Source organism: Blastomyces gilchristii, assembly GCF_000003855.2.
Source record: "Blastomyces gilchristii SLH14081 genomic scaffold supercont1.28, whole genome shotgun sequence".
NCBI lineage: Eukaryota > Fungi > Ascomycota > Eurotiomycetes > Onygenales > Ajellomycetaceae > Blastomyces > Blastomyces gilchristii.
The window spans coordinates 306,190-322,354 of NW_003101654.1; the positions used below are offsets into that span (position 1 = coordinate 306,190).

The following is a 16,165-nucleotide window of genomic DNA, read 5'->3' on the forward strand; positions in this document are numbered from 1 at the left end:
TCATGAATACAAAGACTCAAAAATGAATCTCAAAGCTCAAACACAGTGTTCAAACTGTCAAAGATATGGACACTTTACAATCTCATGTTTTAGAGACTCAAAATGTGCATTCTATGCCAGAGATCACAAAACTAGTGAGCATAAATGTGAAACATGCTCAAAAAGAGATGAAATTTGTTAATATACTCTGCTTAAGTGCTGTAATTGTAAAGAAAAACATGCATCTAGCTCAAAAGAATGTATGTTTGCTTCTAGAACTCAAAAGAACTGGAGAAAAGAAGAAGCTCAAAGTCAATCTAGAACTGAAGAGAAAAGTCAAGTCAGTAGACTTACAACTGTAAGCTCAAAAAGAAGAAACTCTCAACTATCTAAGTCTTCAAACTTCAATTCTCCAGCTAAATGTAAACAGAATTTGAATTCTCAAACTTCTGTTAAGATTAGAGAATTGAGAAATGACTCTGGTGATAAACTAGATATAATATAAGCAGTTGAGATTTCTACTTTTCAGAACAGTTATAATCTACTATCTGATAATAGTGATTAGATTCTACTCTACTCTCTTTTAGTATGAATATACAACAAAAATAACAAAAAAAGTTTAAAAACTCTTCAAAAATGACATTTATTCAAAATAATGTGAATAGAAACTCAAATTGTATTTATTCTTGTCTTCAAATTGCATTTGAATAAAAAGTTAATTTTATACTGCTTCAGAAGCCGAATTTTGATGCTGAGTAAAAATATGTTATTTCTCATTCAAGCTACTACTGCTTTTTACCTTAAAAGTCTGAGATAAAGTCAAGAGTAGTGATCTATGAAAGAAAGAGATCAAGATATTAATTTAATCTAAGATTTGATATCATGTCTGACCCTGATATTCTGGTGAGTGATATTATAGATAAAGAAAATGAGTTTAATACTATACAGCTTATAAATATCTATAATGAAAAGTCATTGAAGAAAAATAACAATATCTGGACAATTGATAGAGAATTTCTGAACATAACTTCATCAAGAAACTCTATAATTATAGGAGATTTCAATGCACATCATCTCTGATGAAATTCAGAATGCAAGAGAGTAGTGAGAGCTGATAATCTAGTTGAATGAATCTTTGAGCATTTAATAGATTTGATTAATAAGTCTGATCAACAAACATTCTTTAGAAAAGACATGAAACAGAAGTCTATTATAGATCTAATCTTCATATCATAAAATCTAATGAAAAGAAGACTTGTAAACTGATTTATTGATTTAAATGAGACATCAGAATCAGATCATGAGATTATTCAATTTGATATTGAACTGAGTGAAAAACAAATGAGTGAAAATCCTCTTCTCTCTAATCAGTATAACTTTGAAAAAGCTGATTGAAAAGCAGTTGAAGAAAGCATAAAACTGTTAAAATCTGAAAGACAGAATGAGCTATATTGAAATTCTGGTCAAGATATCTTAAATGAAATGCTTAAGAATAGAGTGAAGCTTATTACATCTATTATTCTAACAAGTGTTAGAGATAATATTTCAAAAAGAAAATCTTCTGAGTATTCAAAACCTTGATGAAATGAGAATATCTTATCTAAAAGAAAAGAATTAGCTACTGCTAGAAGAGATTGAAAGAATGATGTAATATCTGATGAAGAGTTCAAAGCTGTCAGAAATGAATATTTTTCAGATATTAAAAGAGCTAAAACAGACTGCTGAAATAAATTTCTTGAAGAAGCATAAGAAAAGGAAGTTTTTAAAGCTTTTAACTATATTAAAATAAGAAGTGCAGCAAAACTTCCAGCCTTAGAATATGAGTTTCAGAATGAATCATATACAGCATACTCTTTTGAGGAAAAATGTCAAGCTTTTATGAGAATTCTCTTTCAGAACTCACCAGATTCAGATTCAGATTCAGAGGAAGAGAATATATCTCTGCTCAACTATATCAATGAAAATGACTGAAAATGACTTGATCTTACACAAGATGAATTAGAGTCAGCTATCTTCTCAAGTTCTGTTAAAACTGCTGCAGGTTCTGATTCAATTAATCACTTGATTATTCAAAATACATATTCCTACTTAAAGAATGAATATTTTGAGCTCTTTTTCAATCTCTTGAAAAATGAATATTATTCTGAATGCTGAAGAGAAGTCACTGAAGTGATTCTTGCAAAACCTAATAGAAAAACTTCAATTTCTAAGTTATATAGAGTAATATCTCTATTGAACTGCCTAGAAAAGGTTTTAGAAAAGATAATAGCTACTTGACTATCTTTTATAAGCTCTATAGATGATTCTCTTTTATTCAGTGAATAAATGAGAGATAGAAAACAGTGTTCTGTAATTAACACTGTTCTCTCAGTTATTCATGATATTTAAATAGCAAAGCATGAGAGTCTGATCTCAACTGCAGTTTTTATTGACATAAAAGAAGCATTTGATCATGTTTCAAAGTCAAAGTTAATTCAGACATTGAAGATATTAAAACTGCCACTTTCTCTAATAAAATGAGTTAACTGTTTTATATCTAAAAGAATTATACAACTCTTCTTTAATGAAATGAAATAAGACAAGACTGAGATAAAAATAGAAGTATCACAGAAATCTTTAATCTCACTCATTTTATTTGCAATATACACTGCATATCTATTCAAAAATAGAAATATGAGAATAGTGTGATCTCTGAGTTATATGAATAATATTGATCTAGTCTACAGCTTAAAAACTATTAAAGAGAATTTGAAAGTAATTGAAGAAGCTGTAAAGAAAATCTTTATTAGAGCAGATATTAATTAAATTCAATTTGATATGAATAAAACTGAGTTAATTCATTTCTTTTCTAGATTCAATGAGAAAAGAACTATCTCTAACTCTTTTAAATAGTGAGATTAAACTCAGTGTAAATGTCAAATAATTAGAAGTATGATTAAACTCCAAGTTGAATTTTAAATATCACATTCAACAAAGAACTGTCAAGGCAGAAAGACTATTAAACAACATAATCAAACTATCAAATACAGAGAGAGGTCTATTCTTCCAGGCTATGAGACAGTTATATATAGCCTGTATTACATCAGTAGCTGATTATGAAGTTCAAGTTTGATGAAATAATCAAGAGAATTTCACTGAACTCTTTCAAAGTCTGTAAAACAGAGTCTTAAGAAGAATTCTGAGAGCATTCAAATCATCTTCTACTAAAGCAATGAAAATTGAAGCTTCAATTCCTTCTCCTGCTATTAGATTTAAAAAGGCCTGTATGAACTATGCTCTGAGAGTTGTAAAGATGAGCTCAAATCATATAATCAGAGAAAGAGTCTCTTCTTCATTTTCATTAATTAACTCTGGAAATGAACTGAATTGAAATAGATTTCTTGATTGAAATGAACATAATTCTTCAAAGAAAATGTCTTCTCAACTGTACAGACTATGCTCTCTGATTAAAAATCAATTTTCTTCTTTAAATATTGAAAAAGTTGATCATGAGAAGGTATCTCTCTGAAGAGAAAAGCTTGAATCTCTTATAGACTTATAAATAAGTGAACTATCAAAAGAGAAAGAATATAAACAGCATTTGAAGAGAATTTCTACACTCAATATAAAAGACTCTATTCTGATTTATTCAGATGACTCAAAAAATGAGAACTTGAATAGATTAGGCACAGACATTGCTTATACTGAAGATAATATTAATTTTATCTCAGATTTCTGAAATCTAGGCTCTGAATATGAAGTCTTTGATGCTGAACTATTTGTAATAGTGAAAGCTTTCAAACTCATTGAAATAAAATCTTATAAAAGAGAAAATTATTTGAAAGAGGCATGAATATTCTCTGATAGTTAAGCTGCTTTAAAAAGACTTAGAAATAGTCAGATTTATAATGATTAAATGAATCTTGAACTGATCTTAAACTCTGTTTTGAAAATTCAAAAGAGAAGAATATTAAAGCTGATAATTTATCTGCACTGAGTTCTCACTCATATGAATATTCATGATAATGAATTGGCTGATTCAGCTGCAAAAAAGAGTGCAGAATTAAGCAGATCTATTCAAAAAATTATGTTCTGATCTTTTATAAAGAGAAAAATAAAAGAATCTTGTTTAGACAAGTGAAATGAAAGCTGGCAGAAACAAAAGAAGAGTATACATTATTCAAGATTTGAAACAAAACCCAAGTGGAAATCTTGTTTAATTAAATGTAAAAAGAAAATATTCTCATCTATAATACAGCTGAAACTAGGACATGGTCATTTCAAATCTTATATACAAAGATTTGATGATAGATTTGACTCAATAGAATGCTCATTCTGCAATACAAATGAGAATTCTGAGTATATTGTAATGCACTGTGTATTATACAATAGTCTCAGAGTCAGATTGAAAGAGAAGTATGATCTAAATCAATTAAATATGAGATTCTTATTCTCAACTGAGACAGAAGTTAAATACTTAATAGACTTTCTATCAGAAACTCAAGCAGCTACAAGAAAATGGCTAAATTCAGAATTATCTGAATATGAAGAGAAGGAAATCAATCAGATATAGTCTGTTAAAACAGCTATACACTCTCTTTTAATAATTTGTTTTGTTATAGTCTCTCTTTACTTTATCTTTTTCTTTATCTTTTTCTTTCAATTTCTTTCTATCTATCTATTTAATGTGTCTATCTTTGAGACTGTGTTCTTTTTCTCTTTTCTTTTTATCATGATATTGTCAAATAGTTTCAAAGTATTAAAAGATGTTAAAACACTGCAATTTGTAAACAGTTTTTGTATTCTGAGCTGGAATTTTCTGATTTTGCATATCTGAAATTGATGAATGTATAATAGTTAACTTTACAGACATAGAAAAAACCCTGAGAATTAAAGTTCTTAGGTAGATGTCATAGTCTCTGACTACATACATCTATAATTGAAGAATAATAATAATAATAATAATAATATACTTTCTTTAAACATAAAACAGTTAACTCATGATATTAGAGAAAGTGGCAGTTTTAATATTTTTAAAGTTTGAATTATCTTTGACTTTGAAACATGATTAAATGCATCTTTTATAACAATAAAAACTACAGTTGAGATCAGATCTTCATGCTTTGCTATTTAATGTTATAAATAACTAAATCCCATTTAAGTGTTATTAAAAAACATTACTTTTAAAAAAATTAAAAATAGTTTAAAAAAACACTCTAAAATCTCTAAAAATAAACACTTTATACTAAAAATAAAATTAAATAAAATACAATAAAATTACTTTCTTAATTTTTCTAAGTTATAGTTTCAATTTAAGATCTGATTAATAATTACTTTGCATGTTTTTTTAATAACTAGTCTCAGTATAATTCATATTAAGAAATGTATAGAATCAGATTAAGTGAAATTAAATATAAAATTTATAATTCTATTAATCAGTTTAACTCTGAGCTAAATTCTGAAGTCATAGATGTATTATTTATATTGTAATAAATACTTTTTCTAAGTATATATAATAAGTGATATTCTCTGCAATAAAAAATGTATTTTTTTGAAAAAAATTTAAATTTGCTGGTTAGCAGATTCAGAGAAAATGAAATATCTCTATTAAAAAGCAAAAGTCTTTCTGAAAAAAATAAACTACTCTTGTTGAAATATTGATGCAATATTTTAAAAAGAAAAACATGCCCTTCAGACTATAACCTGTAGAATAGTTGAAGGTTGTATTGATAAAGCTATCTACAAAGAGCATAATATCGTGGTGGTCACGTGATATACAGAGATCGGCTTAGATGCCAGGCCGCTAAACTCACCCAGCGCTTGTACACGTCCATGTACCAGTACCAGCTTGTCGGAAGGTGGACCGCCTATCTTAAAGTCGCTGATACATGATGTTAGTTATCACCGTCCCCGCTCTCAACTTTCTTGATTCCAACCTTCAACCTCCTTCAAAAAACCATCTTTACCACCATCAACATCAAGATCATCTACCCCTTCCGGCCACCCATCTGTTTGCTCCTTTTCCTTGCTTGCTTTGTTTTTCTTCTGGCTGTTATATTCTTTCAATTTCTTGTTTAGGGCCGGTTTCATTTCGGTTCTCCTTTTGGTTTCGTGTTGCGATCTATCTCCTCGCGTTTCACCCGGCATATACATACTCCATCTATTGAAACCACCGTCACAAGTTATCTTACCCTCTTCGATCCCGCGTCAATGAACTCGATCTTCACCAACAATCTTGATTCTCACTCCTGGTATGCCTTTGCCTTTGCCCCGGAAATTTACCCGGGTTGTGTTCGGTAGCCCCTCCACCGAACCTTGCCATCCCATGGCACTTCTACCACGTTGTATTTCCTTACATTCTGTTTGTTGTCCATGAACTAATTTATCTTTCGGTACACTTTACAGTATAGGCTTCTAAGATACGCCGACATTCTGGGCCGCTGTTTCTGGCCCATTTTGGCTTCACCTCCTCTTTTATTCATCAACGAACGAGTCTCGTGCGCTCCCACCCCTCTTTGACACAATGTTCTCTGCCATGACACCTCCTTCTCTACTCTCCGTGGACCCTATCACCCTTCCTTCATCTCTGTCTGCCATATCTCGCCCAAAATCAGCACAGAATGCCGTCTACGACCAGGGGGATTTTAATCCCAAAGAACTGCATCCCCACCAGTATCACCACTCCCAGGAACTAGAAATCCAACACCACCGGCAACTCCAACACCCACCCAACTTACAACACCAGCCTCCATCAATCGAGCTGGAAATGTCTGATCTTGTGACGCCTGGTTCAACCGTAGCACCCCGCATCCTCTTTGGTAACCTGCCAACTGAGATCCATGAGTCAATTCTAGACCATCTCTTTGGGGTCCGCGGCTCCACCCTTGCTTCCCTATCCCCCATCAAATCGAGCGCGAACAGCTGGAGTAAAGCCCTACGGCATCCTCGCCGAAAAGCTCTCTCAGACCTGGCACTGGTTTCCTCTCAATGGCGCCCTTTGGTACAAGAGCGAATTTATCGACATAGTAGGGATTCCCTCACCCCTGAGTAACTTTACAACTTATCATTGGTGCTAACGGCCTCTTTCCCTGTTTCCTCTCTCCCTCTTCTTTTAGTTCAGGTCAAGGGTACCGCTGATGGGCTACTCGACTGTTCTGATTGGTTCTTGTCCCACTCTCATCTTTCTGCGTACGTCCGTCATATCGAAATATGGATCCCGGTATGGGGAGATCGAATGCCAAAGGGTCGCCCGCGACACTACTACCGCCCTCACAATGGAATCGAGGACTCGAACCTAGCCAGCGTGGCATCAGTGCTTCAAGCGACTGTTGCTACTTTTGAAAATACCTCAAGTAACAGCGCGAGTACTTCCAATTTTAGATTCTCCAGCCGCAACGCCACCTTGCAACAAATATTTTGTCACGTTTCCTACTTTTTCCCTCACGCACGGATCTTAACCTTGGAAGGCGGCCACTGCAAGAAACCACCAATGATCAGGCATTTTGATAATGACCCGTGGGGTCAATCGGGAGAGGAAAGCCTCGAGGTGCTTCCGAACATTCAGACCTTTGTCATGAGGGGTGCTTGGAATATCATGAGGGACTACCGGCATTGGTGTAACCTTGCCAAGGCATTGCCTAATCTGCGCGAATGGGACTGTGCCTATGCGAAACGAAAATTGGAAGCTCATGTTACTATATCCAAGGCTCTCGCCAACTTCCCGAGAACAATTACCCGACTGGACATCAGCTTAGAAGGCTTCTACAATAAGGCAAGCTCACATTCGCGATGGTTTGGTACAGTTCATGCAGAACCACACCTCTGCCAGCTTTTGGGTGCCATTGCACCCCAACTGGAATCCTTGACCTTTACAGGAAAGGTTTGCGCATGTTTATTCAAGCACGCACGAGCGGCCATGCTCACAAGTCACGCAGCCTCGAGACTGAAATCAGTAGACCTTGTGGTGAAATCCTGCTGTCGCGAGCAACCATCCCATGATGATGGCTCCCCAATGTTAAACGACCTGTCCGGTATTACCAATATAAACTTCATCAACTCGTTCGAGAAGCTGGTTGTCGCGGCAGTGAGGTCATTGGACGCATTTGTCACTCTGAACCACATGCGCATTAGGTTTATCGATCTTGATTCTGCTAGCCCCCTGGGCCTTCTCAATCCATACTTCCAGCTCGTGGACAACAAATGTATTGGCCTATGGAGTGAGACTATCCTCGACGCGCTACACGGAGCGCGTCAACATGCAGAGTTCGAGCTACTCGACGACGGCATACTTCCCCAATATGGAATCAATGTTCAAACAGCGTCGAGAGTATTTCCTCGCACCCGGCCACTCAGTATCAAAGCAAGTTCATATAAGATCATCGCTGACAAGTCAAAGTTGTGAAAAGCTCAGTTTGTCTGGCCAGCTTCCAGTCATATTCATTTTCTATTCAAATTTGTTCCCAATTTCTCTTTCTCTTCCTGCTTGCTCATTTGCTTTTTCTAAAAAACAATTTACCAGCCCCTAATCTATACTACTATATTTCAATTTCGAATCCTGTCCGACGTTGAAGCTCAGCTTTGCTAGAGAACTAATCTTGTCATCCCTCGTTTATATCACCTCACCTTGTCTACCCGGTGTCATTCGGTTTTCGTGGCGCTGGAGGCGTCATTTCTAGAAAGGTTTATTTCCTAATTTTCAGCGTGGCGCTAGGCTTGTCTCTTTCTAAAGAGAGAAGAAACTGTTTTCATAATTATCAAGCGATAGAACCCACTTTTTGCAAGCTTGTTTAATTCATTAATTATTCTTACAGTTCGGAATAGGCCGCGGCTATGTAATAGATATATATAAGTCACCAACGGCAATCCCTTCCGTCCAAATCAACAAACCCTCCACTGCACAGGCTCTCCGTTTCTCATATTGTTCCCCCTATACAGTAGGACCAGAGCGAAAATTGTCCGTCGATTATTAACAGTGTTAGTTATATTTATCTATTCGTGGCCAGCATGTAACATAGAAACTTCCATGACGAGCCAAGCATTTCTTTCACTCCAGGCCCCTTGCGGCCTTTTTTCCCACCCTCGCAGCTCCACATGCGCACAAGGTAACGGAGTTGCCTGAGCGTGAGCCGACATCAGCAACAATAACGGCTAAGATCCCAATGTTGACCAAGAAAAAGAATAAGGAAGCGAGGAAGAGGCCCGGAGTAAAAGTGGAGAGACCATAGAATTCGAGAAGAAACCCCGGATACAGCCAGAGAGCCTGGCCACCAATCCAGAAGGCAAGGGCGCTGATACCGATGAGCGGTCTTTTCATGAAGGAAGAATATGGCAGGTAGAGGGGGAGAAAGATCATGTACCAGAGAAAGTACTGGAAATTCTTCTATTAGACACTAGTAGTTCCGGCACTAGGGCAAGAGGTGAAAAGGAATGGGCCTTACGAACCTGACTCGTGCACACTTTATTGAATGTCACAAACGCAAAAGTCTGCGCCAGCATAGTGCCTGCTATATCCTTCTTGGCCAAAACAATTGGGATTAAAACAGCCGAGAGGACAAGTTGGGGAATGAATGCTAGTGACTCCAGGCGGTTTCCTGACGATGTGCCTTGAGCAGCAGTGGAGGAAGAGAGATACAGGAGCATATTGTAGGGTGAGAAATTATGCCGATGATCAACGCGGGTGAGGTGATGCAGATATGTATGCTGCATAAATGGAAGGCCGTAGATGACATACATGGAGAGGTTGAGGGCGGAAAAGACCGCAAGCGAGGTGAGGGTGAGAAGGATGCGGGATGGGTTGAGAAACGAGGCTAAGCGATTAATCATAGATGGTAACAAGATACCAACTGCCTCTTCTGTATGACTCTCGTCGTTTTCTAGCAGCCAAATGATCGACAGGGCATAGATGAACGGATATATCTTAAAATGCACCCCAATACCTAGGAGGGCGCCAGCTAGCGCAACCCGTTTTTCTAAGACAGCCCAAAGCAGTGCCATAACTATGACGCTCAACAACCCCTCCGAACTGCCCCTCGTGCTAATTGTAGCAACCATGGGATTAAGTAGCCAGATGCTAGCGTACTTGAGCGCGCGCGGCATATCCATTTGCATAAGCCGCTGCTGGCGGAGAACTCGCACGATTAACCAACCAGCCACGATGTCGGCAAGGGCAAATAATGCTTTGCCAAAAGGCCAACCAGAAACTACCGCCCCACACCGTCGGCACAAGGAGCCAGGCTAGCAACGGGGTGTAGCGGTATGTGGCGCGGTCATAGGGAGAGCGACCCTGTGAGACAAACTTTGCAGCATCTGTGAAGACGAAATAGTCGATGTCGGTGTATTTCATGGGAGAGTGGGCATCTTGGTAGAGCCCGTAGAAGAGGAGTACAACTCGGAGAAAAATTGCGGCAGAAAACACCCGAGTTGCAGAGTTGAATAAAGACTGCATGGCGAATTTTCAGAAATAGGTGTATGTAGTATTCAAAAAAAAAAAAAAATAAATAAATATAAAAATAAAAAATAAGGGGGGGGGGGGGGAAGGGTGTGTTGGTTGGCTCGAATTGATGGGTTACGCTGTGCAGACCGTTTCAGAAATGCACAAAAAATGGGTCACTATATTAGAGCAAATAACAAAGGGCCGCCCAAAACTCAGTCCACAAGTATGATATAGCAAACGGGTGATGATAAAGGACATCGCACTCCTCTCTTCTATCAACCTATCAACCGGTTCGAGCATGCAGAGAGTGTTATAGCCAAAAATTGCAGCTCGAGGACGGTTGCGCGCTTGGATGCAGAGTGGAAAAAAGCCGTAATCAACCCCAAGGCCAAAACGAACAAGTAGGAAACAATCAGATCAAACAGACCGAACAGACCGAAAAGACCGAACAGACCTGTCTCTGTTTCTGGATATTTGTCAAGAGCATTGCAACAAGGAACGTTGAGGCTTGTGATGAGATGGCGTGTCCGGAACACGGATGATCCGGTCCGAGGAGGATTCTGCAAAAATTGAATGTTGAAGAATCAACCATCCAAACCAACACTCGGCCGCCACGCTTTGTGATGAGAAATTAATTTCTCATTCTGGGTCAAAATTCGATACCCATTCCGCCCGGAGAGTGGCTGAAATCACAGTTGACTACAATGCGCTATATAAGAAGAGTGGTTTGCTATTTGTACCCCTTCTTGCAAAGTTAGAATCTTCAAAAGAATCCCTATAACCGTGCCATGCTTACTCACTCTCTCTAGTGAGTGTGCCACAGTGTATGAAAAACCACACTGTATAGAAAATATTTTGAATATCTTCATTCTTCATCTTCAAATAATTATCATTAATTATAATCATGTCTAAATCTTCTAATTACACTGAGAAGCAGTTGTAAAGAGCTGTTAACATGTATAAATATAATTCAAAATTAAAAATCATATCTCTGTTATAAGAATTCAAAGTCTTATATATTATCTTATATAAGAGAATTAATGAGAAGAAATCAAGAACTATGAGAGTTTCACTGAATTAAGTATTGAATAACAGTTAGAAAGAGATAATTAAGATATGAATTTATCAGTTAAATATTAATTTTTACCTGTTCATCATTGAGCATATCAAAGCTGCTGTAAACTGTATATTAAGACAGTATTATACAGATTCAGAGACTGCATCTCTTATAATGTGGTTTGGAAGAACGTACGACCGCCGGATAATAACGCGGCCGCTTCTGAACACGCTTCCGAACACGCTTACAAATGTAAAGGGGCCCTAGCGGCCACTAATTAATTTAGATAATGTATATAAGAAGTCAGCGTACGCCTGTAATCATACACTGACTCAAGAAACCTTTGAATCACATCTGATAGCATGTCTAAAAACCAGTGAGAAGCACAGGCTTCTCCAGAACATGATAATTCTGTCTATGAAGTGATTTATAGTTATCATGTCAGTGTGGTTCTAAAAATGTCTCAAGAGATAGTGTATAAAGAACAGTGAGTGAAAGAGCATTTAATTAATACTACTTCACTTATTGAGAGAAAACTTCATGCTCAGATGAATGTTATATATCATATATAAACAGATAAGATGTGAGAAAGAAAATGTAAGCAGTGAATCAGATTCAAAGAAGACTGCTTTCTACTTAAAAGAAGAATAAAAAGAAAGAGATGATTATCACTGAAATTGTATAATAATAACAGAAATTATATAATAATATAGTAATATAATAATATAGTAATATAATAATAAACATTGTATAATTAATGAAAAATCACTGAAATAAATATCTTCTCTAGTTAATATAAACATTCTTCTCTACTATCTGAACTAAAAGATATGCAGAACCTCTCAGAGAGTGTAATCAAAGTAGTAAGAAAAGTAACTGAGATCACTGAACTGAAATTGAAGCTCTGTACATATATAAGAATTCTAAATAAAATCAAAATCTTGTGTACACAGTGATAGACTGAGATAGAAATTAAACAACAATTGATATTTACTGTGAATTAAGCATTCACCATAAAGAGCTTCACTGACACAATTATTATCATTAATAAAAATAAAGAAAATCAGGTCTTAGATCTGTAGTAGAAGATTGAATATTTACAGATAACTATACTGAATCTGAAGATCTTACTACAATTGTTCATAACCTCTTCATAAGTGTATATATTATCAGAGATTACTGCACAGAATAAGAAGCTGAATATAAGATATATCAATCTGAGAGATCTGTCAAAGTTATTAAGCTTTAATAATAACTGAAAAAATGATGCTGTAATCAGCTGATTAAGTCAGATGCAATTATATTATCAGATTAAATATAAACTCACAGACAGATAGTTGACAGAATTTTAACAAGTTCTAAGATCTGCTGCATTTCTATATAAAAAAGTGAAGTCATTATAAATAACTGTTAAAAAGATGAATCTCACAGATCTTAAGTAATATTCATTCTCATAAATATGAAATGAGTTTTTCAAATGAATCTTGCATAACTTTGAGAAAGTGAATATGTGAGATAAGTATTATAAATACTTCACTAAGTGTAGATAAGTGAGTGATCTTATATCATACTTCATACACTTCAGTTTATACTATCTTGTATTAAATGAAGAGCTTTTAACATCTTTCTGTTTACAGATCTTCATTTATAATCTTATATCTGAGTTAAGAGTAGAATGAAAATGCTTAACCTCATAATCAGATATGATAAAAGAAGTATACAATATTCTTGTGACAGGCTGCGCCCGATCAATCATATAGACTATTTCATTACACTTCATAGATTCTTCCGCTTCACTCTCGAACACATATGCTCTGATTCTCAGCCATTCTTGATCACCGATCCTCAGCCGCCACGAACATGTATAGATTCTTCCACCTCAAAGCTCCACTGTGTATGTCACTACATACATGTATAAATATTCACTCTGATCACTGATTTCTACACTTTCTCTTTCTTTCCTTCTCTAACATTTTTATCTTTGTTATATAAGACCTATCAATATTGTACTGATCTATTCAGTGTAGACCTCTTACACTATAAAAACATTCATCATCTTCTTATTAGAAAACAATTATTCATACATTATCTTCTCATTAGAAACAATTATTTATCAAGAGATATCTGAACATGTAACAATACATAAGAAATAGAGAAACAGTCAAACAGTTAAGCAGATACTAAGTTCTCAGATAGAAGCTTGCTCATCAGTTGTTCTGACCCTGTAACAAGATCTTATAAAGAGAATAAGATCTTATAAGAGAATATCAGTGAAAGATCTGAGAGTTCTAACACTTAGATATATGAGAATATAATTACACTTCTTCAGATTTCACAGATATTATACATTTAATAGTTGATATAATCATGTCTAATAATAATATAAAACTCTCAAATGCAAGCATAGATACAATATCACAGTGACTCTGACTAATGTTGAAATTACAACAGCAACAGATAGCAGATATGCATGTAACTTAATAACTTTCATATGAAAAGATTCAACAATTAATTCATGCAATTTCAACATCTATAGAATTGAATATAAAAGCACTGAAAGAATGCTTAAATGCTTCTGTATACTTTAATGCTTCTGATCTCACTCTCTACTCATTATAAAGAATGAAAATGCTCATGAAACTGAGTATAGATGAAGATGCTATCAGTTCACTAATTAATCAAGATTGATATATCAATGAATAATTGAAAGATCATATAAAACAGAAATTTCATCTATAAATGAAAGCATGTGAATCAACATTGCAAATGCCTGATAATATTATGAAACATCTTAATATTCTGTTTCAAGACACTGTCATGTAACAGAAAGCATTAGATTAATTACAGAGTATTTAACAGAGAAACACTTCTTTTACAATATTCATCTCTGACTTCAACACTAAGATTCTAGAAGCAGATAATCAATCTTGAGAGAATTGAATGAAGATTAGCATGCTTAAGAAGACATTGACTTTTGAACTCTTACAGGCTCTTGTAAGTGTAGACAAAGATCAGACTTATGCAAACTTCTATACACAGCTCTGAACATTAAATGATTATCTTATCAAGCTCAAGAGTATACAGAACAGTGACAGAAGATGTTATATCTCAGTCACTTATACATCTATGCTGAAGAGAAGTAATAGCAATAATGCAGATATCATGAACTGAATAGATTTAAATGTCTATGTACAAGCAAGAGTTTCTGCTGTTTGAACAGGCTTTCAAGTCCCTGGAATCACTTCTGAAGAAGTCACTGATCAATGTCAATGTGAAGTGTGTATCAACTGTAGCTGATCAGAACATATTGCTTTCAACTACTAATCAATTCATGTGTCTTCTCATTCAAAGAATGAATCAGTGTCTGTCCGTGCCAACCACATTACATTAGAGAAAGATTCAGAAAATAACTATGAGAATGTCTCAGTGAAACAGAGAAAAGATTAGCTTCTGTTCAAATTCATAAACAGAAGCTTGAAGAGGTCAGATAACAATGATTTGAAGAGAAGATAATAATGAATATGATTCTTATATCTACTGTGATTGATAACATGTATAATATGAAAGCCATGATAGACAGCAGTCTATATCACTATACAATGATAAAATCTTCAGTCATAAGACATCATAATCTTCAGTGTATCTCTTTATCAAAACTCTGACTTCTCACAGAATTTGATGATTCAAAAGACATTTATACTCATTACATGATGAAGCTGATCATAGATATAAGAGAACATTAACATAAAGATGTCTACACATATGAAGTTGATAATCTTGATTACAATCTTATATTAGAACTTGTCTGACTATCTGAATAAGATATCTTATTAAATACTTGAAACAGAAGATTGATATTCTCTAATAATAATAGAATTCATGAAGATGATATTCACAAGACTATGAATCTTACACAGATTTCTGCCATCACTTATGAAATACTCAGAAAAAGAAGTCATTATCAAAACCACTGACAGAGTCACTGACAAGTTCATTGACAGCAGAATTATGTATCAATCTACTTCATTAGTCTGACTAATATTAAAAAGGCTCTAGAAAAGTTATTCTGTGTTATAATAACAGATTCTTGTACAAAACTCTCTTAATAATATCATGAGTATCTAGATGTCTTTTAACAACATAATATTACAAACATACCTCTCTTACAAGGTTCTGAAATGAATCATGGTATCAAGTTAGAGAAAAAGAATGATAAGAACTCTGAATTATCATGAGACTCTCTTTATAACATGTTCTGAGATGAACTTCTTCTTCTTCAAAAGACACTTAATGATCTATTAAATAAGGAATTCATACACATTAGCAACTCTTTCACTGCAGCCTCTATTCTCTTTGTAAAGAAATCAGATGAAGAACTCTGATTCTGTGTGAATTATCAAGAATTGAACAGATTAATAAAGAAAGACTGTTATTCTTTATCTCTTATCAATGAAACTCTAGCTCACATTGAATAAGCTTAATAATTTATAAAGTTAGATGTCATCACTGCATTTCATAAGATCTGTATCACTGAAGAAGATGAGTGCCTTACAGCATTTCAAACATGATATGATCTCTTTGAATGAGTAGTCACACTCTTTGAACTAGTCAATGCTCTCAGTACATTTCAGAAGTATATTAACTGAGTACTTCAAGACTTTCTTGACAAATTTACATCTGCTTATCTAGATGACATTCTCATCTTCACTGATGAATTC

The 16,165-nt window shown here is 34.9% G+C and overlaps 2 protein-coding genes across 4 annotated transcripts; one reads left to right on the plus strand and one right to left on the minus strand.

Moving 5' to 3' along the window:
- Positions 1–5,814: 5,814 nt before the first annotated feature.
- On the plus strand, positions 5,815–10,447 carry BDBG_08766. Of its 3 annotated transcripts, none has more exons than XM_031723721.1 (4): positions 5,895–6,209; positions 6,364–6,983; positions 7,074–9,785; positions 9,853–10,447. In XM_031723721.1, the coding sequence occupies exons 2-3, from the start codon at positions 6,482–6,484 to the stop codon at positions 8,357–8,359; spliced, it is 1,788 nt and encodes a 595-aa protein (XP_031580995.1). In that variant the 5' UTR covers positions 5,895–6,209; positions 6,364–6,481; the 3' UTR covers positions 8,360–9,785; positions 9,853–10,447. The 3 variants fall into 3 exon arrangements, with proteins under 3 accessions (XP_002620829.1, XP_031580995.1, XP_031580994.1); XM_031723720.1 differs by having other exon boundaries at positions 5,901–6,254; positions 9,853–10,418; XM_002620783.2 differs by having other exon boundaries at positions 5,815–6,209; positions 7,074–10,420.
- BDBG_08767 (phosphatidylinositol glycan, class M) lies at positions 8,330–10,477 on the minus strand. Its single transcript, XM_031723722.1, has 2 exons — positions 9,400–10,477; positions 8,330–9,325 (listed from the first exon to the last, which is right to left on the minus strand). The coding sequence occupies exons 1-2, from the start codon at positions 10,063–10,065 to the stop codon at positions 9,002–9,004; spliced, it is 990 nt and encodes a 329-aa protein (XP_031580996.1). The 5' UTR covers positions 10,066–10,477; the 3' UTR covers positions 8,330–9,001.
- Between the last annotated feature and the right edge of the window lie 5,688 nt (positions 10,478–16,165).